This window comes from Pygocentrus nattereri, chromosome 16, assembly GCF_015220715.1.
Source record: "Pygocentrus nattereri isolate fPygNat1 chromosome 16, fPygNat1.pri, whole genome shotgun sequence".
Classification (NCBI taxonomy): Eukaryota; Metazoa; Chordata; class Actinopteri; order Characiformes; family Serrasalmidae; genus Pygocentrus; species Pygocentrus nattereri.
This window is the reverse complement of record NC_051226.1, coordinates 40,879,861-40,906,252: the sequence shown is the minus strand read 5'-3', so window position 1 is coordinate 40,906,252 and position 26,392 is coordinate 40,879,861. Positions and strand designations below refer to the sequence as shown.

Below are 26,392 nucleotides of genomic sequence, written 5' to 3'. Positions count from 1 at the left end.
TTAGAGCCGGTTATTCATTCAGTCTAACGAGAAACTGTAGAACGGACTCGGTTTATATCATAATACCTACATTTAGAGTCGGTTATTCATTCAGCCTAATGAGAAACTGTAGAACGGACTCGGTTTATATCACAATACCTACATTTAAAGCCGGTTATTCATTCATTCTAATGAAAAACTGTAGAACAGACTCGGTTTATATCACAATACCTACATTTAGAGTCGGTTATTCATTCAGCCTAATGAGAAACTGTAGAACAGACTCGGTTTATATCACAATACCTACATTTAGAGTCGGTTATTCATTCAGCCTAATGAGAACCTGTAGATTGGACTAATAATCTCTTCTGGTAAGGGTAGATTCTTTGCTGTGGCCAAATAACTCCAGGAATCAAACTCTCAGATGCTTCAGTCTGAACAGGCTAAAGTAAATGAGTAATGTTCTAATCAAATGATGAATATTAAAGCTCACATAATAGAAAGCAACTTATTACTCAAGACTTTTAGCAAGACTGGTGAAAGAAATGCTTCCAGACAGAGAAGTTAAAACATTTTATTTATTTAAGTAGAAGAATATGTATCACTGTGGTTCCGTTCATATTTTTTAGCCTCTGCTAGGACAGCAGCTCACACCCAGACATACTGTGCATCAAATGTTGTGGCTCCCAAGGTCGTTTGACTTTGTTGAAAGGACAAAATGTCTCTTCTTAACATTTGGGCTTTGATGCCTGATCTAATCTGGCTTTAACACAAAGTTGGATTTCTCGCTCATCCACTGGTGTTCCTGTTCTGTGCCACCACAGACAGTCTGGGCACTGCACTTCCGCACTTCCAAGTTCAACATTACGTTCTAAATAAAAATTTACGAAAGTGATTTCTGACATTTGTGAATCGGTTCAGAATGTTTCACGTCCGCATCACGATGCACCTAAGAATCGAGTTTTCCCACCCCATATGAGTGGAATATGTGATTCATTTATCAAATTTTTGTTTTATTAATTTCACACATTAATTTATTTGTCCTGTATGTTTTTGGAGGAGATTTGTGAGGATCTTTTGTAAGACCTGTTGCTGAACTTCTTAGTGCCCTGCACCCCTGTACCACAGTTACCCCCCTTCTCTGAAGGCTGCTCTGCTAGGCTATGTGTAGTTCTGGCTTCTTTAGACATGTCAGCTCCACCCGACGCTGGCGCCGATCTTTCCCCGTACACGCCACTCGACGCTGGCGCCAGTCTTTCCCCGTACACGCCGCTCGACGCTGGTGCCGGTCTTTCCCCGTACAAGCCGCTCGACGCTGGTGCCGATCTTTCCCCGTACACGCCGCTCGACGCTGGCGCCGGTCTTTCCTCATCCACTCCACTCGGATCTTATGCTTTGTTCTTCCCTCCAAAGAACCAAGAAAGTGACTCACTAAACCCTAACTCTTTAAAAAGTTTCTTTAAATCGCCATCCAATCTGAAAGGAAAAACAAATGAAAGAGTTATTACATGTATTACTCACCAACCATCTGACTCTGTATGTGGCACCCGCACAGCTTTAAGGCTGAACTGATGTCCATAGTTACAATAAATATGTTTAGTCACTGAAATTTATCATAGTACCTTTTAATATTTAAAACTATTCATATCCATACTACCTACAAAAGTAACCAGTGGATTACCAGTAATTTGTACCAATGATTTACTGCAGAAATATAGAAATACTCTATCCAAAATCCAAAGTTATACATCTCTGGTCTTTTCTATCTGCGTTTACTTACTGTATATGGCATCCGGAATCCTTCAGCACTTCAGCAAGGTCTTTCACTGAATTTCCTAGACTGTTTTCACGCAGGTCCAGAACTTTCAAGTGTGAGGAGTTTGATTTCAGAGCTACAACCAGAGCAGCACAGCCTTCCTCTTTTATACCACAGTTCATTAACCTACAAATGAAGACAATCAGGTTAGACAAAAGTTTTAGTGAAGACAAAGTTTTTCTCTTGCTTTGTCACTTTAAAGCTCAGTTTTATCACATAATGGTTAAATTACTTACAGTAGTTTTTCTAGTTTACACTCCTGAGTCTTCAGTACAGCACAAAAATGCTTCAATCCTGAATCTTGAATTTCATTTTCACTCAGATCCAGCTCTCTTAGGTGTGAAAGACTTGAAGAAAGAGCTGATGCCAGATCAGCACAGTCTTTGCTTGTGACATTGCTCTTATTTAGCCTGCAGAAAGAGTTCACATAAAATTACTTAAGTTCAACTAAAATAAAATTCTGTACAAACTCAAGTGTATGATATTCCACACTTAATATAAATGTAATATAATGAATTTAACAAAGTAATTTACTATAATAAAGGCAATGCTTATCATTAAATGAAAATTAGGGTTATAAAAATGCACCAGTGCTTCATGAAGCATACATTTAAAGGACACAACTCAACTGGCTCAATTCTATAATGAAATATCAACTAGTAAATAAAATAAATTTAAATTTTATTATTATTTTTTTTTTATAGATTCAGTTGTTGTATGGAGAACCATGAACACAGAGAACCATTTTATACATGAATGGTTGTTTGCCCAGTCAAATGGTTCTTCTCTATGATGAAAACTCTTTTAAAAATGTTAAACAGAACCCCAAAAAGGCTTCAACTGTTTTATAGTCATAGAGCCCTTTTTCTGTATTACATAGAACCCTTTTTGTTAAGAGTGTAGATCCCTCGCCGTAATCTAATTTAGCATGATTCAGTTCATTGATAGACAGAGCAGTACTGTCTGTTCTCCACTACTGTATAAGTATCTTATCAAGACATGTTTGTCCAGTGTATTAAAAACATGCCAAAATAAATCGTTATTGAATCAGTGATTCCCTCCCATTTGACATCTCTTGCCATGCATTGAATTGTTTCCTATATAACTGTAATTGTATCAGATCACTGAGTCCAGAGGTCTACACTACTAGTGAACAGTGGGATATAATGCTGAGGGTTTTTACTCACATCAGTTTCTCCAATTTACAGTGAGGATTCTTCAGTAAATTGCAGAGCTTCTGCACTCCTGACTTATCCAATTTATTCTCATTCAGATCCAGCTCTCTCAGGTTTGAGAGGTTTACGATCAGAGCAGAAACCAGAGCAGCACAGTCTCTCTCTGTAATACTGCCTGATTTATACAGTCTGCAGAAGAGAAGCATAAGAGAGTGAACATCCATCACATTTATGATGTAAAACAAAATGGAAATTAAATGGCAATAAATCCTCCAAATAATATAATATAGAGAATGTTTAGCCACTCGGTTCACTTGATGTGTAATAGATTTATTAATAATGAATAAATTAATTTAACGTTACTTTAAACCACTTACTTAAGGGTCTTCAATCTGCAGTGGGAATCCTCCAGTACTCCACAGATCTGCTCTACTCCTGCATGCCTTGGTTCATACTTCTTTAGATCCAGCTCAGACAGCAGTAAAGGATCTTTTCCAAAAGCTTTGGTCAGAGAGTCATGGGCTTCATCTGCAGCATGGTTTTTCAACAGCCTGCACAGAGGCAGAATTGAACAGATGATATTAAGTTAATGAAATGAATGAAATGAAGATGAAAGAATGTATTAATGCTAGATAAAACACAGAATGCCACTATTTATTGCATAGTTATGATGTAAAGAGGCTTGACTTCTAAACTACTCACCTTATTTTCCTTGACTTATATTTTGAAGATGTGCTGCTGATCAGCTCCACTCCTTTATCTCCAGGATTGTTCCCTCTGAGATCCAGCTCTTTCAGGACTGATGAGTTATTTGATTTCAGATCTGAAGCCAGAGCAGCATATCCTTCCTCACATACACGACACTCTGAAAGCCTGGAACAAGTACACATCCATTTAGTGTTTGGCATTATAACTTAATACACAGTTAACAAAGTTATTAAGACATACATTTTATAGATAGATAAACATTCATTTTCATCTATTTAAGCCACTAAAATAAAACATAATTTGCCTAAACCATTCTGTCAGCCCAGATTAAGCCTTATCCTGGTCTAAATGGAATTTATAATGGTGAAACACCAATGACATTGCAATTCCAAAACTAATCCATGTCCATGATACTGGCTCATTATGTTCTGATTGACAGGCAAATGGTCTTTTATAACTAACAGTTTGGAGCCATTTTAGTTGTCCTTTTGTTTTAGAATTAAACATACAAACATCAGTTTTATAGCAAATCTTCCCAGTTGATGATTTTCCAATAATCAAGAGAGATGACATCATTAACATTATTATGAAGAACAATTTTAATTTGCCCAAAATGCTTTAACTTTTCAGTGATGTACTGTTCTTATTGCCTTGCAATCAAAACACATTTTATTGTGACAGAAGATTTCACCTCAGGGTTTCCAGTTTACAGTGTGAATTCTTCAGTGCAGTTGAGAGTTCCTTCACTCCTGGATCCCCTAGGTGATTGTTACTGAGGTCCAACTCAGTCAGTTTGGAATCCTTTGAACTGAGAACTTTGGCCAGATGTTTACAGCTTTTCTCTGTTAGATCACATTTGTTGAGCCTGAAAGTAAAATAACATTTCCATGTATGGCTGTGACAAGAGAGACATAACATGTGCTTGGCTGTTTCATTTTATGTGTGATATCTTACAGTGATGTTGGATTACTCATACTCATAATCTTTGGTTCTGGGAATGTCAATCTGTCACTTTAGTTTAATTAACTCAGTATGAAGCAAACACAGTACAGTTGTAGAAATAATAAACTTTTCTCAATATACTTTCTTCATAGAATTAAAGTTATGATTGTTACATTTTCCAATTAGATTTCACTGTAGTACTCTGGATTAAGATACGCAAAATACAATTTTTAAATATTTTTAAAGTACAACCCCAATTCCAATGAAGTTAAGACATTGTGTGAAACAAATAAAAACAGAATACGATGATTTGCAAATCCTTTTCATCCTATATTCAATTGAATCCACTACAAAGACGAGATATTTAATCTTGAAACAGATAAACTTTATTGTTTTTTGCAAATATTCACTCATTTTGAATTTGATGCCTGCAACACGTTCCAGAGAAGTTGGGACAGGGGCGTGTTTCCCACTGTGTTACATCACCTTTCCTTTAACACTCAATAAGTGTTTGGGAACTGAGGACACTGATTGTTGAAGCTTTGTAGGTGGAATTCTTTCCCATTCCTGCTTGATGTCCAGCTTCAGCTGCTCAGCAGTCCGGGGTCTCCGCTGTCGTATTTTGAGCTTCATAATGCGCCACACATTTTCAATGGGAGACGGTCTGGACTGCAGGCAGGTCAGTCTAGTACCCGCACTCTTTTACTACGAAGCCACGCTGTTGTAACACGCGCAGAATGTGGCTTGGCATCGTCTCGCTGAAATAAGCAGGACGTCCCTGAAAAAGACGCTGCTTGGATGGCAGCAGATGTTGCTCCAAAACCTGTATGTACCTTTCAGCATTAATGGGGCCTTCACAGATGTGCCAGTTACCCCTGCCATGGGCACAAACACCCCCCCACACCGTCAGAGATGCTGGCTTTTGAACTTTGTGCTGATAACAATCCAGACAGTCCTTTTCCTCTTTGGCCCGGAGGACACGACGTCCAGGATTTCCAGAAACAGTGTGAAATGTGGACGCGTCAGACCACAGGACACTTTCCCACTCTGCGTCAGTCCATCTCAGATGAGCTCGGCCCAGAGAAGCCGGCGGCGTTTCTGGGTGGTGTTGATATGCGGCTTCGCTTTGCATGGCAGAGTTTTAACCTGCACTTGTAGATAGAGCGACGAACTGAGTTCACTGACAGTGGTTTTCCGAAGTGTTCCTGAGCCCATGTGGGAATATCCGTTACAGAATGATGTGGGTTTTTAATGCAGCACCGCCTGAGGGGTCGAAGGTCACGGGGATTCAGTGTTGGTTTTCTGCCTTGCTGCTTACCTGCAGAGATTTCTCCAGATTCTCTGACTCTTTTGATGATATTATGGACTGTAGATGATGAAATCCCTAAATTCCTGCAGTTGCATGTTGAGAAACGTTGTTCTTAAACTGTTGGACTATTTGCTCACGCAGTTGTTCACAAAGTGGTGACCTTCGCCCGTCCTTGCTTGTGAACGACTGAGCCTTTCAGGGATGCTCCCTTTATCCCCAATCATGACACTCACCTGTTTCCAGTTAACCTGTTCACCTGTGGAATGTTCCAAACAGGAGTTTTTTGAGCATTCCTCAACTTTCCCAGTCTTTTGTTGCCCCTGTCCCAACTTCTTTGGAACGTGTTGCAGGCATCAAATTCAAAATGAGTGAATATTTGCAAAAAACAATAAAGTTTATCCGTTTGAACATTAAATATCTCGTCTTTGTAGTGGATTCAGTTGAATATAGTTTGAAAAGGATTTGCAAATCATCGTATTCTGTTTTACACAACCTCCCAACTTCACTGGAATTGGGGTTGTAAGTCAGACTTGTTTCAGTATTGTAGTATTAATATGCGTCACATGCACACATTTCTAAGCTGTGAGTTATTTATTCAATGAACATAAAGGTTATTAACACTAGCTGAACCCTTATAAAAGTAATGTCTTTAAAGACATTAGAAGAATCAGCTGATTGAACACAGCCTGATTAAAATAAACCTCACAGATTGTGATCCTTTTCATTCAAGGTCAAGTTGCCAGCATAAAAATTCAACAAGCAAATTATGACACAATCCTAAAGAGACGTTGTTTATAAGCGCTTGTTTCTGTACTTCATATTAGACAGTAACTCACCTCAGTTCCTCCAGTTTACAGTTTTTGCTACTCAGTCCAGCAGAGAGCAGCTTTAGTCCTGAGTCCTGTAGAGCATTGTCACTCAGATCCAGCTTAATCAGCTTTGAGGATTCTGAGCTTAGAGGTTTGACTAAAGCTGAGCAGCTGGTCTCTGTCAATTTACATTCATTGAGCCTGGAAGAAAAATAATGTTAGAATTTATTTTTGTCCTAAAGTTTAAACCAACTTGTGTTCACTGTTCTATAAAAGAAACTTCAACTAAAGTCATGAAACATGGTTTTGCTGAGGCATATATAAAAAAAAGAAAGCTAACCACATTAATTCATTTCCTCATTTATTTTGCTTTTAACACTGGTTGCAAAAATGTTAATCTAACTTTATACTTGTTTTTTTTAGCAATTATATTTCTTACAGTGGTTGTAATATTTCTTCTGTGTGCTTGGTGCAGCCGTTTTCTCTGTGTTTCTCTTTTTATGTCTATTTTGCAATATGTGCAGGTCTGTGATTGGCCATATGGGGCGCTCACCCATATGTAAAAGCCTGGCAAGGCAATCCCTAGGCACATTCAGGGCTCTTTCCCCTCTGATTTGAGTACACCTCAATGAGTATGCAATAGAGTATGGAAGTTTTATTTAGACTTTGTGAAACTGAATTTTGGGAAATTAGGGGATGAGCACCACTAAGTAGGCAGAATGAAATCTTATATCTCAAATGGTAACTGTTCTAGAGAAATACTGCTAAACTTTTTCCCCCAACATTTAATGTAACTGTTTTTAGAGTGATGGTACTAGTTCATAAATACCATGATTATGTTCATATAATTTAACATTAAATAATTAACAGCTGTCAACATTCCTTCTTATCTAAGATTTGGGAGAAAGTTGTTGGCCAACAGTCATGTTCTTTTTATTATAGTCAAGCTTTTAAAAACATCATAGAACAGAGCCATCCCTGGCTTTGGTGGACAGTGATTTACTGGCAGCCTTTTTACTGTAGCCTTTACAAATTTGTCAGAGGGTTTTCTGAACAGTATGGTGTCCTACAAGGCTCTGTTTTAGGGCCTTTACTATTCTGCCTTTATTCTTCCTAGAATACATATTATGTAAACACAATATTGCCCTTCACTTATGTGCTGTTGATAGTAAATCATACATGTCAGCTTAGCCTGCAACACACATTTTCACATAGTGGAAGACTGTGTTAAAGACATTAAAGCCTGGATGACATGGGCAGGAAACCAGGTTCTCATCAGGGAAAGTTTGCACTGGCTTTCTGTTCTGTTCCACAATGACTGTTCTGTTTTGATGTCTAGGCAAACTCCTTGGATCTCTTACAGCTTATTTAGAGGAAAATAATTTACTTATAGAGCTCCTAAAGACTAGAATAGCTCTTAGAGATTAATAATCATTATTTTTTTCTTTCCAATGTTTTTTTCTTTTCTGTGTAAAGCATGCATGTGTAAACTGTTATGTTAATAAAGGTTTTATTATTTATTATTATTATTATTATTATTATTATTATTACATGCATTGTAATTTCTAAAGAACATAATAATATAACTACTGTATTATTAAAATGTATTCATTAGCAGGAAAACTGTTTCACTTACAAAGCTATTTTAGCAGTTTCGACCACTGGAAGCAGTTTCTTAAGACACTCATCTGATCCAATGAACTTCTTCAGGTCAAAGACTTCAAGCTCCTCCTCTGATGTCAGCAACACAAAGACCAGAGCTGACCACTCTGCAGGTGAGAGTTCACTCATGGAAAGTGTTCCGTCTTTCATTCGCTTCTGCATTTCCTGCACTAGAGAACGGTCATTCAGTTCATTCAGACAGTAGAAGAGATTGATTGATCTCTCTGGAGATGGATTTTCTCCAAACTTATCCTTAATGTACTGAATTATTTCCTTGTTGCTGTCTGAGCTGCTTCCTGTCTGGGTCAACAGACCTCGAATGAGCACCTGATTGGTCTCCAGTGAGAGGCCTAGAAGGAAACGAAGGAAGAGGTCCAGGTGGCCTTTGTCACTCTCTAAAGCCTTGTCTACTGCAGTCTTCAGCAAACTAACAATGGTCTCATTTCCATTTTCCTGTGATGTGTTCTGGGGGGAAAAGACATTCTTCTTGTCATTGTTGAGACAAACATATGCATACAAAGCAGCAATAAACTCCTGAATGCTCAGATGCACAAAGCTGTACACTGTGCCCAGAAACATCCCAGTCTCTTGTGTGCACACTCCAGAGTACACGGAAGTTTCACTGATCTCAATACCGCACTCTCTTAGGTCCTCGCTGTCGAAGATCAGATTGTTCTTCTCCAAGTGCTGAAAAGCCAGTTTTCCTAAGGCCAATATGCCCTCTTTATCCCAGGGTACATCCGATGCAGTCTGCTCACCAGACTTCTGATTTTTCTGTACGGTCTGGAAGATCAGAAATCGTGTGTACATTTGTGTCAGTGTTTTTGGAGTGTCTTCATTCTGTGTTCCTTTCAAAAGCTGCTCAAGTACAGTGGCTGAGATCCAGCAGAAGTAGGGGATGTGGCACATGATGTGGAGGCTTCTTGACTCTTTGATGTGATCAATTATTTTGTTGGCCAGGTCCTGATCACTGATTTTCTTTCTGAAATATTCCTCTTTCTGCTCATCATTGAAGCCGCGCACCTCTGTGACTCGGTCGATAAACTCAGCAGGGATCATACTGGCAGCTGCTGGTGTAGTGGTTATCCAGATCAGAGCAGAGGGCAGCAGATTCCCCTTGATGAGGTTTGTCAGCAGAACATCTAACGATGCTTTCTGTGTTTCGTCAGCGCAGTGCTCATTTTTCTTGAAATTAAGAGGGAGTCGGCATTCGTCTAGACCATCAAAGATGAACATGACTTTGTACTTTTCCCGAAATCTCAGACCTTTCGTCTCTGGGAAAAACCGGTTGAGAATATCCATCAGACTGTGTTTTCCTTCCTTCAAATTCAGCTCTCTGAATCGAAGTGGGAAGATAAACTTAATTCTCTGATTTTTAGTTCCATTCGCCCATTCCAGAATGAACTTCTGCACAGAGACTGATTTTCCAATGCCAGCAATGCCCTGTGTCATCACAGTTCTGATGGGTTTGTCTTCTTCGCTTAGTGCTTCGAACATGTCATTGCACTGAATTGATTTCTCTATGGTTTTCTGAACACCCTCTGTGATGTAGAGATCTGTGTAGATTTTGTTTAGGAGAGTAGAACCACCTTTCTGTGCTATTCCTTCAAATATACGTGTATATTTATTTTTCATATTGGACTTGAGTTCACACTGACGAATGACAACCAGCTCATCTAAGCAACAAAAGGCAAGAACATTAAGAATGATGAGCAAAATAATGACAAGCACATTTTTTAAAATATGTAAGTATGTATGGTGTATTTCATAAGTGCTGAGAATTCTTGCTGTTTTGGTTCTGTACTCCATCACATTGGGTAATAAACATCTTAGTCCAGAAGCAGCGCTTACTTGGGTGGGCTGTGTTTCAATGGTTGCCTCAGATTGCAGAAAAGTCTCTCTATGGGTGCTGCTGGATTTGAGTGCAGCTTTTGATGTATTTGCATATTTACTAATGATATTTTTATAGAAAAGCTTGAAAACCCTGTTGATGTAGACAGAAGCCTTGCCTGGTTATACTGGATAGAGCGCTACCAATTTGTCAGCATAAAAGGGAAATTTTCTGAACACAAATTACACAATTTTCAGTTTTTCGTTTTATGGTATTAATAGTTAACAATGCATTAAGGCATTACCAGGTCCAGTGAAAATTATGTATATAACCAAAGCTTGTTTCAAAGACACAAAAGCATGGATTCCTGTTAAACTGCAACTTACGAATGCAGACCACACCTTGGTTAATGAGATAATGAGAGGAGGGGAAGTCAGGCTTTAAGGTAGAGGAGAAGGGGGAGGAGGTGGGGTGTGAAATTTCATCACAAGAAGGAGGAGTGAAGGACTGGAATTCAGAAGGAGGAGTTTTAGGTGTGGTCTTTCCTCAAACTTCAGCTAACTTCAGTCATAACTCCATTAAACTCTCAATTGTCTCCAGCAAGCTCAGAATGCAGCAGCCTATGTGCTTTTCCAGGAAAATGTTTGAGCATTTAACTCCAGTTAAGTCCTACATTGACTACAAGTTCTTGTTTATAACATTTAAACCTCTTAATGTTCAACCTTCAGCAGATCTTACTGCTCTATTGGAACAGCTTTGCTGGTGAAAGATCATTTCCTTGTCTAGAACTTTAAGGGTCCAGCCTGCGCTGCGGGCCACCAGCAGAGGGGGATGGTGGCAAGGTGCCATAACTTCAGGGAACTCCAATTCCCAGAAGCCCTCAGGCTGATTAGGCCCAACCTGGAACACCTGTGGACTCCTCTATTTAAGGCCGTAGCAAACAGCAGCCCTTTGTCACATCTTTGTAGAGGGGTGACCGGTACAGTACTCGGTCCAGATGGGTATTTAAACAAAAAGAATACAACAAAGAGCTGGAAAAAACCAAAAGAGAGTAGTTGCCCCAAAATTACTCAAAAGGCTTGAGCTACAAACAGCTCCAAGCCATGCTAAAGGTGTTTGATCCACTAACAGCAAACAAGTGAACCATAGCCTGTCTTCCTGTCATACTTGGAGGAAGCGTCTTTTGTTTTCTCGTCATCTTTTACTTCACGTTTCTAGTTCAGCCTTTGTTTGAGCAGCGTTTCCTTTGTTTGCCCTTTTTCCTGCCTTTTGATTTCCTGCTCATCGTGATGTTTTTCACGTTGTTGCCTATGCTTCCCATTGGAGCAGCGGAAACACCATGATAACTAGCGGTAACTCCACGAGCCCGGCTCCAGATCACCTCGGCTCGAATGTACTAAATCCATACTCGATTTCGATCACACACTTTCTCACTGGTCTGCCTCCCTGCCATCCCGTTCCTTTTTAATTTAATACCTGCTTTTAATTTCTTTGAAACAAGCTCTTAAAGTCTGTGGCCCACCAGATATTACTATTATTTTGCATTTTCAAAACTAGTGTTGAGTACAGGGCCAAAACAAAACATTCAGTTCAAATGCAATCTGTGCTGAATCGATACACAAACCACTATCAAAGAACTCTTACTTGTCTCCAGTGCATCAGCAATGTTATCGTGCTTCATCTTCTTCAGAAAGTGCAGAGCAAGATTAAGAGCTCCCTCTTTAGCGCTGCACCAGTCATCTGTCAGCTTTTCATAGTGTTTTGTGTTTTCTTTTGTCAGAATCTTCCTGAACCGCTCCAGCTCATTCTTGATGAAAACAATTATTTTGTTCTCCAGATCCTTGAAATGAATGATGAGAATGAGAATAAAAATCTGGTCTGATTAAAGTTTTTTTTAATGAAACAAAGTGTGTCTACTACATATAGCAGAAAATTATCTGTAGAAGATTATTTCACTTAGAAAATTGACACACAGCTGTATTTCATAAATCTTCATTAAATTACTAGTCCCGATATTGTTTCTTCCATGCCTGTCAGGTTAGGAATGTTTTTAATGTCCACATTTGTGACCTTGGTATGGATTTTGTTTTGGCTACATTGAAAGCAAGCTTGGTCTTGTCTAAACAAATCAATGTGATAAGTGTAACTTCTGAGCAAGCAAATTACATAATGAGAGATTTTTTTCCTGCCAATTCAAAATATAAAAAAAATTAACAAAAGAAAAAAATATTGGTCCTACAGAGAAGATGCGACAGAGATCCGGGGTCTTCTTGAAACTTTGCTGGTCAGTGAAATTCTGTAAGTTAGGCTCCATTTTTTCGGGGGAACCCCTGCAGTCAGAAATAATAGCATTTACAATTAAAAACACTGTCAGTTAAAGACAAGCAACTCAATTAGAAAGATCACTCAACATGCATCCACTTTAGTAAAAGCTTTTAGCCTTTTAACGTTAAAGCGCTCAATGTCAAAGTAGCACCAAGTAATTTTATTAGTCTTTGTTCTGTTTTACAAATAGCAGGTTCTTCTGTATACGTCCTTGTCCTTACATCGAATTTTCTACATGAACCCCAAAAGATTTATAACTACTCCTGTGGGAAACAGGAAAATTAATAGGAATATACACTGACCGGCCACTTCATCAAGTCCACCTCCACTGACCGTTCAGTTCCACTCTGTAGTTCTACAGTTACAGACTGTAGTCCATCTGTTTCTCTGATACTCTGTTACCCTGTTCTTCAGTGGTCAGGACCCCCATGGACCCTCACAGAGCAGGTACTATTTGGGTGGTGGGTCATTCTCAGCACTGCAGAAACACTGACGTGGTGGTGGTGGTGGTGTGTTAGTGTGTGTTGTGCTGGTACAAGTGGATCAGACACAGCAGTGCTGCTGGAAGGGGGGCTAACAGGGTAACAGAGTATCAGAGAAACAGATGGACTACAGTCTGTAACTATAGATCTACAGAGGGGAACTATACGGTCAATGGAGCTGATAAAGTGGACAGAGAACGTAGAAACGAGGAGGTGGACTTAAGGATGAAAGAACAGTATGAATTTAATCTGTGACTGTATTTTCAAACCAGCCCAATTTTTGCAGGAAAACCACAAGTGTGTCAACACTCATCATCACATGCAGCTAATACAGTGAGGTGTCTTTGTTTTATGTATTTTTGTGTTAATTATGTATTTGTGATTATTTTTATAAATGTTTCCTGATGGCAACTTATGCGATGGATTTTGTCCCATTGTAATCATAAATAAATTATAAAGTAAACCTCACGTACATTTTTATAGACCCCGATCCGTCTTTGGAGTTTAGATCGTCATCTTTTGATTGTCTTCTTTCCATGGATGCACATCTGAGTGAATGAACCAAAGCATCAGTTAAGAAGGGAGAGGAGATAAAACTTCAGATCACTTGCTCATTTATAACACATTATTTTTAAATATATGCAATCAGAAAGACTGTAGCTGATCTGTCTTTCAACAGAGACAGTATTCAGTCCTGTTTCTGACAATGCACATACATTTATATCTTTATGTAGTTTTTTATGAACATTTGTGTCAAAATAATTATTTCAGGAGGGCATCATATTTCTTTCAGTCACGTATCACAAATGACATCCAATGGTATCCAGAAGATGCAAGTCTACTGCACTTTAAGTCAAATACTGCTTGAAATATAGAACCAGTCGTAACTGTTTGCATGTGAATTGCTGTCATTGACAGCTGAGTAAAGTAGTTCCTGTTAGATTCACTGAAGGAGAATTCCAGGGGAGATTTGAAAACTTCTCCCGTCTGTAAGATGTAAACAAAGTAATTCATAATGATTTGGCATGAAATGCTCAGTTCTACAGTCAGAACTGCTCACAGTGCTGGTGATAGGAAAGTGTCTATATCTGTGTTGTAGTCATGGCAACGCCTGGTTCCCATCACCACCACTGTAAAGACGTCTGGACCGTTTCACACCGAACCCTCTGAACCTCTGATTACACCTCACACTCTGAGTTACGCACACATTTTGAAAACCGCTGAAATTAACCTTCAAGAAACCTGAATGAACTAAATGTAAACACCATGAATGTATTTAAATAACTGTCAGTCTTCTGCTGGTCTGTTATTTAGCATCAGGATTTTTTTCATTATGTAAATAAATGCTGATCCAAAGAGAGAAAGTGTGACCTACTGTTCCTCTGTGGGTAATTCATCTCTGAAGTTGTGAGGGGGGTCTTTAGACTGGTCACTCTTCATGGACAAACAACTGGGTCTGGATGAGCCTGGTCTCTTCCTGTAGAGCATTTATCACATGGATAACTTTTCATAGTCGATGTAAAAAATCTATTAATTTTAATTTATAACGTGATGTTGAAGGAACGCAAAAGGCAGAACTTGGAAGCGTGGAAGTTCAGCGCCCGGATACCCACACATAACGAAAACACAACTGGATGAACAAGAAATCTGACCGGCTCCTTCTGCATTAAAGCCAGTATGTCCAGTATGTCTCAGTGCGCTGATGTTCTAGTATAAAGCTCTGCTTTAAGCTTTAGCTCATCGCATTTTATCGCAGATGAGTGGCAGCAGCGTCTCATGTGTTCCAAACAAGAGCAGCGAATGACTGTCGTCCAGTTCACTCACCACATCGCTTTCATTTGATTTATAAGATTAATAAGATATTGAAAGTAAATTTATTTTGGATCATTACAAATACTTCACACTTTTATAGGGTTAGGGTTAGGGTTACACACAGTGAGAAAGATGCAGTGATAACTTTTATAACTACATCGCAGCCTCTGAATCGTAATCAAATCAAATCGGGAGGTGCCTAGAGATTCACACTTCTAATCTCCAGGCCCTACTGATCCTGGGTGAGCACTCTACCGCTGAGAACAATCCGGACAGTCCTTTTCCTCTTTGGCCCGGAGGACTCGACGTCCATGATTTCCAGAAACAGTGTGAAATGTGGACGCGTCAGACCACAGGACACTTTTCCACTCTGCGTCAGTCCATCTCAGATGAGCTTGGCCCAGAGAAGCCGGCGGCGTTTCTGGGTGGTGTTGATATGTGGCTTCGCTTTGCATGGCAGAGTTTTAACTTGCACTTGTAGATGGAGCGACGAACTGAGTTCACTGACAGTGGTTTTCCGAAGTGTTCCTGAGCCCATGTGGGAATATCCGTTACAGAATGATGTGGGTTTTTAATGCAGCACCGCCTGAGGGGTCGAAGGTCACGGGCATTCAGTGCTGGTTTTCTGCCTTGCTGCTTACCTGCAGAGATTTCTCCAGATTCTCTGAATCTTTTGATGATATTATGGACTGTAGATGATGAAATCCCTAAATTCCTGCAGTTGCATGTTGAGAAACGTTGTTCTTAAACTGTTGGACTATTTGCTCACGCAGTTGTTCACTAAGTGGTGAACCTCGCCCGTCCTTGCTTGTGAACGACTGAGCCTTTCAGGGATGCTCCCTTTATACCCAATCATGACACTCACCTGTTTCCAATTAACCTGTTCACCTGTGGAATGTTCCAAACAGGTGTTTTTGGAGCATTCCTCAACTTTCCCAGTCTTTTGTTGCCCCTGTCCCAACTTCTTTGGAACGTGTCGCAGGCATCAAATTCAAAATGAGTGAATATTTGCAAAAAACAATAAAGTTTATCCGTTTGAACATTAAATATCTCGTCTTTGTAGTGGATTCAATTGAATAGAGGTTGAAAATCATCGTATTCTGTTTTTATTTGTTTTACACAACGTCCCAACTTCACTGGAATTGGGGTTACATATCATGTTATATTAACATGCAAATAGAAGGCAAACTGATCCGATTCTGAAGCATTTTGATTGTTAAGTGAATGAGATTTCATGAACAATGCAAAATTTATATTGATTACAACAGTTGATTTGACTAATTTTGTGACCAGCTAAGTTACCAAGCAGTTTTGCCCCCTGGCTGCATGGACGCAGTTTTGTTTGTAAACAGGAAAACCATCTATTTCCCAACTCCAGTCCATTATTCCCATCTGACTCAGTCAACCTCCATAACCAGTATTACATTCTCCGGCCACAACATTCCACTCTCCTCATCAGTCTCCAATCTTGGTGTGAGGTTTGACCCTCAGCTCACTTTCGAGGCCCATATAAAACATCTCCTTTCACCACCTCAGAAACATCGCCAAACCTCGCCCCACTCTGACTGTATCTGATGCTGAAAAACTGGTTCATGCTGTCATGTCCTCCAGACTCGACTACTGCAATGCACTTCTCATTGGGATTCCTGGCAAGAGTCTCCAGAGACTACGATTCATTGAGAACAGCGCTGCTAGGATGAATATGAACACATCACACCCATCCTCTGTTCTCTTCTGCAATGCTCCTACATATCTGAAAGAACTCCTCACCCAACTTACTTCATCATGGTCCCTCTGTTCTGATACAATAATGTATTAATATTTATCCTTTGTCAGTGAAAAGGCCCCCATCTGGCTTTTTAACCTCATTGACCTGCCAGTGCTTTACATTCTTATTACATTCACTATCTAAGTTACCAAGGAAGTTCAAGTCAGGCTGGAATGAAATTAAGGGAAACCAAATATATGATGCCGAATAAGACACACACACACAAAACAAAGATTTCAGAAATTACACTGGAATCTTGATTTTTTTTCAATTTTTTTTGTATTTTGTATGTAAATTATACATCATATAAAGAGCCTAAACATATACCCTCAAACACTCTGCTGCTATTAAAGAAGGACATTCAGAAGGCTACATATATGTACATGTATTACGTGTGTGTGTGTGTGTGTGTGTGTGTGTGTGTGTGTGTGTGTGGTATTTTTATTTCCTTTACTTAATATAATACCCTGACAATATGAAATTCATCATGAACTGTGACAGTTCAATATTTTGTATAGAACACTGCAGAAGATTTGTAGATACTTGCATTTAATTTACATTTAATTAAACATCCATTAAATTCAACTTATTTTCCTAACCTTAAACTTAATTCTCCATCCTTGTCAGTAAAGGTCTAGTCAACAGCAAGTGAGAAGTAATGTTGATGTTTTTAAAATGCACATTCATATTATATCCAAAAATGACTTCCTGCCAGGTGGAGCTCTATACATAAATGTGTGTTTCATTGTTTCAGATCTGGTGTCCCCACCCTAACGGCCCAGAATCGTTGGTGCGGAGCTTTTTCCATTCTTAAAGAAATGACCTGAGGTAATAACTAAATTAATTTTAGAAATCTCTCTAAATCTTCATGCACTCTAGAAATGAAAGGCTTTGGCTGTTTCTCCATGGTGGTACCCTGAGACATTCGTTGAACACGCCACTGTTTCCCAGAGATGGTCTGTGTTTAGAATAAATCGTATTTTTGATTTCACTGCATTGGATTGAAGTTCCTGATCAGTTTTAGTGGGTTTATGTAAGTTGCTGAAACTAATAAACGAGTGCATAAAACCACAATAAAACCACAGCTGTGGCTAAAATCTGCGTAGTCCAGCTATTCGTTTTGTTAGTAACATTTAGACACTGGGATTATAGCTGTGGATATTTTGCAGCTCTTACCTGTTCTTCTCTTGTCTCAGCATCACTCCTGGTTCTGTGTGGACCACATCACGTCTGAAGGTTCTGTAGATGTTGATAAAATCAGTGTAGAATAATGTTTTGGGTTCCTGCACCAGATAAGATTAACAGCCATGCGATGAAGGCAAAAATCTACACAGCTTTTCTTTTACTTTCGTTTTCTCTTCAAGCTCAGACCACACCTCATCTCTCTCTCTCTCTCTCTCTCTCTCTCTCTCTCTCTCTCTCTCTCTCTCTCTCTCTCTCTCTCTCTCTCTGTCTGTGTCTCTTTCTCTCTCTCTTTCTTTCTCTCTCTCTCTGTCTGTCTGTCTGTCTGTCTCTCTCTCTCTCTCTCTCTCTCTCTCTCTCTCTCTCTCTCTCTCTCTCTCTCTCTCTGTGTCTGTCTATCTCTCTGTCTTTCTCTCTCTCTCTCTCTCTCTCTCTCTCTCTCTCTCTCTCTCTCTCTCTCTCTCTCTGTCTGTCTGTCTGTCTGTCTCTCTCTCTCTTTCTTTCTTTCTTTCTTTCTCTCTCTCTCTCTCTCTCTCTCTCTCTCTCTCTCTCTCTCTCTCTCTCTCTCTCTCTCTCTCTCTCTCTCTCTCTCTCTCTCCCTCCCTCTACCCCCCCCCCACTGGTAATTTCTAGTGAACACTGTGGGTCACTACATCAGCTGAATGAGCACCAAAGTGCGTTGTGAATCCCTTCTAACGAAAGAACAGTGAGGGGTATGTTATGTTAATGGAGGCCATTGAGCCAAAAACTTCTCCGACGTTCTCAATTCTCTGGAGAAACACTACAAACAGCTGACAAAGAGCCTAACTCTTCTCATCACACACCACCTGACGGGTCACTACAGCCCACTGCAGTCATGGACCAACAACTAACCTTTTACTCTAGTCAGGTTTTTACTTGTTGCTCATCCTCTGCGCTCTTCACAACTTGTCCACGGCTATGAAAGTCAACATCAACCTCGAAAGCAGTTTGCGTTGGTTTGTTTATGCCACTGTTAGAATACTGACCCAGGCTGATGATGAGAACGTGTCCAAATTCGTTTATTGATTCATACGTTTTTACTGCTATTAAGTAAATTGTTCTCCTGGACTCTGGAAGATTAGGATGATTACAAGTTCCAGATTGCACCATTTGTTGCTTATGATTTTTGGCTTACATAAAGATGAATTCATTAAAGGATAATTAATTAATTAATTAATTGTGGTTGCAGTCGTGGGCTGGAGGTCAGGGAACCAGCCTCGTGACTGGAAGGTTGCCGGTTGACAGTCCATGACTGAAGTGCCCTTGAACAAGACATCTAACTCCCTACTGCTCCCTGGGTGCCGTGGATGGGGCTGCCCACCACTCCGGGCAAGTGTGCTCACCGCCCCCTAGTGTGTGTGTGTGTGTGTGTGTGTGTGTGTGTGTGTGCTCACTAGTGTGTATGTGGTGTTTCACTGCACAGATGGGTTAAATGCGGAGCTGAAATTTATTCTGCATTCTACCAGCACCTCCACCCCCACATAGCACAATACTAATAAGGGTGTAGGGGTCCATTTGAGCCACAGTCTTTCAGTCTGACCTGGTTCTGCTCAAACACTGGAACATGTTTCAGGCATCAAATTCAAAACGAAAACCAACAAAGTTTATCCGTTTGAACATTAAATATCTCGTCTTTGTAGTGTATTCAGTTGAATATCAGTTGAAAAGGATTTGCAAATCATCTTCTGTTTTTATTCATGTTTTACACAACGTCCCAACTTCATTATAACATTTAATATTACACATTTCATCATAACACAAATTATCACTATGAGAGCTGCGATTTTTAGAGTAAAACACAGACATTAGTTGAGAAAGCCATGTTTTTTTCAGGAAAAGCTTCGCTGCAACTTCTGTCTCTCTTTTGGTTTGTTTATGTGAGCTGAAGGCGTGAAATCACAGCTTTATGGCTACGATCCACTCAGCCTCTTCATTTTGTTACGTTAGTAATATTTAGACCCTCTGATCATCGCTGAGGATAATTTACCAGTCGTACCTTTTCTTCTTCTGTCTCAGCATCACTTCTGGTTCTGCGTGGAACACATGGTGTCTGAAGGTTCTCCAGATGTTGATAAAGCGAGCTGCAGATGCTGAAATCAGTGCAGACCAGTGTTCTCTGTCTGTCTGTAGGTTCTAGATAAGATTGTAACACGTGGAATAGAGCTGAATATCTGCGCAGCTTTTCTTCATTTGGCTTTCGGTTTTCTTCTCGAGCCGCACGTTACAGGTATTTCCTGTTCACCCCCCACTTCCTGCCCATTTCTGTGCTGCATCATAGGCCTAGAAAATTCCCCTCAGAGTTCAGTCTGGCCTCTAATGAGCCGAACTCTGGACTGCTTTGTTCTTGTTCAGTGTGCCAGTGAGGAGCTGAAGGTTAATTATTGAAAAGATTGAGGAGCATCTTCAACTTTAAAATGTAAGCAGGTCAGATTCCAGTGAATCCAGTGAAATATTCTAATACTGTTAATAACAATACATACTAATAAATACTGAGTGTAAACACATCCCCTGCAGAGAACACACCTCTGCACATATTAACACACAATTACTGTTTATTGACTTCCATTTATCAGAGGAAACAAGACACAAAATCTGGTCTCTGCAAAAGTTATGCCACATTAATTTTTCCTCTGTATGTTAAAGTTTATTTGCAGGTTTGGACCATTTTGGGCATTTTGTGGTGGTATGATGGAAGACTGATTGAGGGAGGTGGAGAACCCATAGAACTGGGCCTGGTGTTCTGGGTGGCTCCTGCCTGTAGCTGGAAGGCTGGACCCCCATACCCCACCCCATAGCTGTGGTAGGACTGAGACGGCATGGCGGTGGGAATTGTTGAAGCTTTGTCACAGGAACAGAGGGTGAGGAAGTGAGTTTATAGGCTGTAAGTTCAATTTATATAGCGCCATTTTCTCAAACCCAAGGACCCTTTATAAAAACACTAAACATTAAAATGCCGTACTGAGGTGTGCTCTCTGTAGAGGATGAGTTCTCATTATCACTGAGAAAACCAACAAAACATCATCTGATCTTCACACTTTTGAACACCATTGTATAACACAAGGGAGTTATAGTCACATGTGCGTGAGAGTGAGAAACGGGGGAGATTGGGGTGTCTGCTGTCAGGAGTGATCTTTATTTGGTGCATATAAAGCCACTGGAATAGCAGGCAAGTCACTCCTAGCCATACACTTCTGTTTTATAGGTAAGAACACACACACACACACACACACACACACACACACACACACACACACACACACACACACACACACAGTGTACGCAGTGGTTCTAGAGCCCCTTCTGAACAGGACAGCAAGCAGCAGCTGCCACAGAGCCCCTCAAAGCTCAGCCATCCCCCCGATACAACAGAGCCAAGTCCCTGGAGCGCGAGGCACCCAGCCTGCACAAGCTCCTCTGATAAGGCTGTGAGCTCTATTTAAAGTAGCCACACACTTTCTCACCTCAGCCAGACAAACTGACCAAAGTCCAGCAGTCCTGAGCCGAGAGTTTACGGGGAAATGAATGAACCCGTCTGTCAAACTGAGACAGTAATAAAAACTGTTCCACTTTCTGAATCACCTCTTTCCCTCCAGCCTGGAGTTCATGTTACACAGAATGTGTCACTTTCACAGGTTTTAGAGAGAAACATCAGAATAAAATAATTCAGGTCTAATCCAGGAAAGGTAAGACTACCTTTCACTCCTCCTTTCCTCTTTCTCTGATAAACGCACCTCCACAGCATGGAGAAACCGATGCTTCTGTGTGCAGATCTCTGCTATGACACTTCATACAAGGGTTATGAACAAGCATAACACAATTATGGTGCCGTTCCAGTGAAAGGCTGACACTGCACTACATGGACTTCACTGCCACCTACTGGCCATCAGTGGATCTTGCCAATTGTTTAAGGAACTGGCACTTTTTAAATATGTCCATCTTTGCTGTGACCAGATAAATAAAGTAAGTTTAAAAAACAACTTTAAAAAAACTAAAGTGAGCCCACACGATGATGCAGATGTAGGGGTAATAAATCACTTTCACATATTTACAGGACGGCTGTGACTGAAATGGATCTCTGCCATTTCTGGCGCCCCGTCCTGCCTACGAACTCCAACTCCCACAATGCCCGGACTCCAGCGTCACCAATCACATGACACTCACCACATCTCAGTCACCTGAGTTCTAGATTACCTGCACCTGTTTTCTCCAGCGTATGTACTTGATGTGTCTCCAGTCTTTCCTTGCTGAGTGTTGCGGATCATCCCTTCATTATAAGGCGTTCCCTTTTGCCGTGTATGACGTTCTTGCCCGTTTCCTCGTTTCTGATTTTTGCCTTGCCTCCTGTGTCGGTCTGCTGTGCCTCGACCCTGGACTGTCTTGCCTCTCTGGTGTGTTTTGCGTTTGGTTCATTGGGTTGAGGTTACGGCTCTGGGCTGTTTTTGACTACCCTATTGGATCTGGCCCTTTTAATAAAGCCTCAGCTGCCTATCCGCCCTCGAGTCCTCCCTGCCCGGTCGTGACACTTGTGTTTTAGGGATTATTGAGGACGTCTGCCAATTTTCTCTTAGTGTTTGAGTCATGTAATGGAATTCCAGAATTCCAGAGTGATTCCAGAATCTCCCACAATGTAATTTCTAGTGAACAATATGGAACACTATCAGCTGAATGTGCAGACTGCACATTCATTTCTCTGGGCTTGAATGCTGGATGTGCCAAAGCGCCAGTTCACAGGCTCTATTAGGTTTAATTTCTCTGCTCAAACATCAAAACAACTGAGAATAATGTGAAAATTAGACCTGCAGCTCTTGTGATTTGAACATCGTGTGTTTTGTTTCCTGCTGCTCAGTACAGTAGACAGTTCTCCCTGCAGGGGCTGGGCGAATACAAGCTTTCCAAATGATGAACCATTGTTGGATGTGATTCCTGTTGATTGATTGATGTCCTGTTATTTACGCTCTGTGTACAGACGACCACAGAGGCCTCTGAGTAACGGGTTTCACAGCGTTTACTGGTGAACTTTAATGGGAACATTATATAATCTTACTGCAGCTATAGGAAAACCCCTTTTACACGCTGCCCTGAAGCATTCTGGGTTCAGTACCATAGAGATTAACATCCAACCCTTGTGTGGCACTGCGTCCAAGCAGCCATAGAAGCATCTCTGACATACATCAGAGCTACAAATGCAAACATTACAATTACTTAAACTGTGCCATTCATTCAACACGTTCCAGAGAAGTTGGGACAGGGGCGTGTTTCCCACTGTGTTACATCACCTTTCCTTTAACACTCAATAAGCGTTTGGGAACTGAGGACACTGATTGTTGAAGCTTTGTAGGTGGAATTCTTTCCCATTCCTGCTTGATGTCCAGCTTCAGCTGCTCAGCAGTCCGGGGTCTCCGCTGTCGTATTTTGAGCTTCATAATGCGCCACACATTTTCAGTGGGAGACGGTCTGGACTGCAGGCAGGCCAGTCTAGTACCCGCACTCTTTTACTACGAAGCCACGCTGTTGTAACACGTGCAGAATGTGGCTTGGCATCGTCTTGCTGAAATAAGCAGGACGTCCCTGAAAAAGACGCTGCTTGGATGGCAGCAGATGTTGCTCCAAAACCTGTATGTACCTTTCAGCATTAATGGGGCCTTCACAGATGTGCAGGTTACCCCTGCCATGGGCACTAACACCCCCCCACACCATCAGAGATGCTGGCTTTTGAACTTTGAGCTGAAAACAATCCGGACAGTCCTTTTCCTCTTTGGCCCGGAGGACTCGACGTCCATGATTTCCAGAAACAGTGTGAAATGTGGACGCGTCAGACCACAGGACACTTTTCCACTCTGCGTCAGTCCATCTCAGATGAGCTCGGCCCAGAGAAGCCGGCGGCGTTTCTGGGTGGTGTTGATATGTGGCTTCGCTTTGCATGGCAGAGTTTTAACTTGCACTTGTAGACGGAGCGACGAACTGAGTTCACTGCCAGTGGTTTTCCGAAGTGTTCCTGAGCCCATGTGGGAATATCCGTTACAGAATGATGTGGGTTTTTAATGCAGCACCGCCTGAGGGGTCGAAGGTCACGGGCATTCAGTGTTGGTTTTCTGCCTTGCCGCTTACCTGCAGAGATTTCTCCAGATTCACTGAATCTTTTGATGATATTATGGACTGTAGATGATGAATCCCTAAATTCCCTGCAGTTGCACGTTGAGAAACGTTGATCTTAAACTGTTGGACTATTTACTCACGCAGTTGTTCACAAAGTGGTGAACCTCGAAACAGGTCGTTTTTGAGCATTCCTCAACTTTCCCAGTCTTTTGTTGCCCCTGTCCCAACTTCTTTGGAACGTGTTTCAGGCATCAAATTCAAAATGAGTGAATATTTACAAAAAACAATAAAATCTGTTTGAACATTAAATTAAATCTGGTTTTCACCCTGCCTGTAGCCATCCACTCACCCAGGAGAGTTAGGCACCTTCGTCCCAGGCCTGAAGAAACTCCTGGGAGCTCACCGCATGAAGACCGGTGGCAGTGGTGGCAGCTGCAGCGGAGCTCCTCTCCACTTTCTCTTTAAGGTGGGCACAGTAGCAGCACTCCTTACCAGCTTATGGATGGTGGGACAGGGCATCAGCAACATTCAGGATCAGGTCCAGCCTGTGCTGCCAGCAGATAGCTGTATTCAAGGAAATATAGTTGCATCTATAGCAGATAGTTGTATCCAAGCACAGGAAGAAGCACGAGAGGAACAAAAACCCAATAGACAAACTTCCTGACAGCATGAGAATGAACCACGGAAAGGGACCAGGACTCTAAACAATCCACTCTGGATCTGGGTGAAATGTGACTTAACTGAGGGGATTAACTGAGACCATCTGAGGTTTTGGGCCGGACTCACAGTGACTGTAATGGACATCTTTAGGATGTCTTATTAGGATCATTGCTGACTAACTGAACCGATGACTGCCTGCCTTAACACAAACATTGATGTTTATTATGTTTATTAACAAAAACAAATCATAATAGCTTTTGTTCTGAAATGAAGAATAACGTGTAATTTGAACTTCTTTCTTGGTCTCCTCTTTGCACCGTTTCAGAATTAAAGAGATTATAAATTTTCACAGATTCTTAAATTTAATCTTAGTCATTCTCCTTTAAAATACAGTCTAAATTAATTACAAGACTGAAGATGTGTTAACGAGTAAATTCCTCCATTTGTTTATGAAATGTCCCTGAGACAAAAACTGATATTTCAAATAAAATCCTTGCTGGAAATCAGTCTAACAGTCTAATGTCTAAGCATATTAATGCATCGGAAAATGAAATTATGAAGAGCAGTGAAGTGGAAGAACTACCGTTCCTGAGGGGCTGACCCCCCTGTGAAGTTTAGAGTTTCTGACATTGACCGATCACTCTTCAAGGGCCCACAGCTGGACACAGGGGAGCCTGATCTGTCCTCAGTTCCACTAAAATCAGAGAAAGCCAGGTTAGCAGTTAATCTAATGAAATGGTGTTTTTCTATTGCACGATAATTTCTGAATCTACTCCACTGTCCATCTTTACTATTATACTTATTATACATTGCATACAATAATTATTAGTTTATAAATGTATGAGATTGGAGAATCTAATGCAATACACAATCTTTAATTAAGCATTAAAAATGAAGTAAAAAGCTATATTAAAAATCCATCCATCCATCCATTATCTTCCGCTTGTCTGGGGTTCGGGTCGCGGGGGCAGCATCCTAAGCAATGAAGCCCAGACCTCCCTTTCCCCAGCCACTTCCACCAGCTCTCCAAGGGGGATTCCGAGGCGCTCCCAGGCCAGCTGGGCGATATAGTCGCGCCAGCGTGTTCTGGGTCTTCCCCGGGGTCTCCTCCCAGGTGGACTCGCCTGTGACACCTCCCGAGGGAGGCGTCCAGGAGGCATCCTAACCAGATGCCCGAACCACCTCAGCTGGCTCCTCTCGACGTGAAGAAGCAGCGGCTCTACTCCGAGTCCCTCCCGGATGACTGAACTTCTCACCCTATCTCTAAGGAAGAGTCCAGACACCCTGCGGAGGAAACTCATTTCGGCCGCTTGTATTCGCGATCTTATTCTTTCGGTCATTACCCAAAGCTCATGACCATAGGTGAGGGTGGGAACGTAGATCGACCGGTAAATCGAGAGCCTTGCCTTATGGCTCAGCTCTTTCTTTACCACAACAGACCGGTAAAGAGCCCGCATCACTGCTGACCCAGCACCAATCCGCCTGTCAATCTCCCGCTCGCTTGTACCATCACTCGTGAACAAGACCCCGAGATACTTGAACTCCTCCACTTGAGGCAAGAGCCTATCCCCGACCCAGAGAGGGCTCTCCACCCTTTTCCGCCTGAGAACCATGGTCTCGGATTTAGAGGTACTGATTCTCATCCCAGCCGCTTCACACTCGGCTGCAAACCGATCCAGCGAAAGCTGAAGTTCGCGGCCTGATGTCCCCAATAGGACCACATCATCTGCAAACAGCAGTGATGTGACCCTGAGGTCACCAAACCGGACACCCTCCATCCCTTGACTGCGCCTAGAAATGCTATCCATAAAAATT

The 26,392-nt window shown here is 41.2% G+C and overlaps 1 protein-coding gene across 1 annotated transcript; it reads right to left on the bottom strand.

Annotated features, from left to right (window-relative positions):
- Window positions 1–537: 537 nt before the first annotated feature.
- Window positions 538–20,026, bottom strand: LOC108416410 (NACHT, LRR and PYD domains-containing protein 3-like). The gene is made up of 15 exons (XM_037546157.1): window positions 19,818–20,026; window positions 17,795–17,857; window positions 14,414–14,515; window positions 13,512–13,586; window positions 12,471–12,561; window positions 11,876–12,071; window positions 8,375–10,076; window positions 6,766–6,939; window positions 4,370–4,543; window positions 3,673–3,843; window positions 3,348–3,521; window positions 2,983–3,159; window positions 2,032–2,205; window positions 1,760–1,921; window positions 538–1,455 (listed from the first exon to the last, which is right to left on the bottom strand). Exons 1-15 carry the CDS (start codon window positions 19,838–19,840, stop codon window positions 1,368–1,370), a joined length of 3,546 nt encoding a protein of 1,181 aa, XP_037402054.1. The 5' UTR covers window positions 19,841–20,026; the 3' UTR covers window positions 538–1,367.
- Window positions 20,027–26,392: the final 6,366 nt, after the last annotated feature.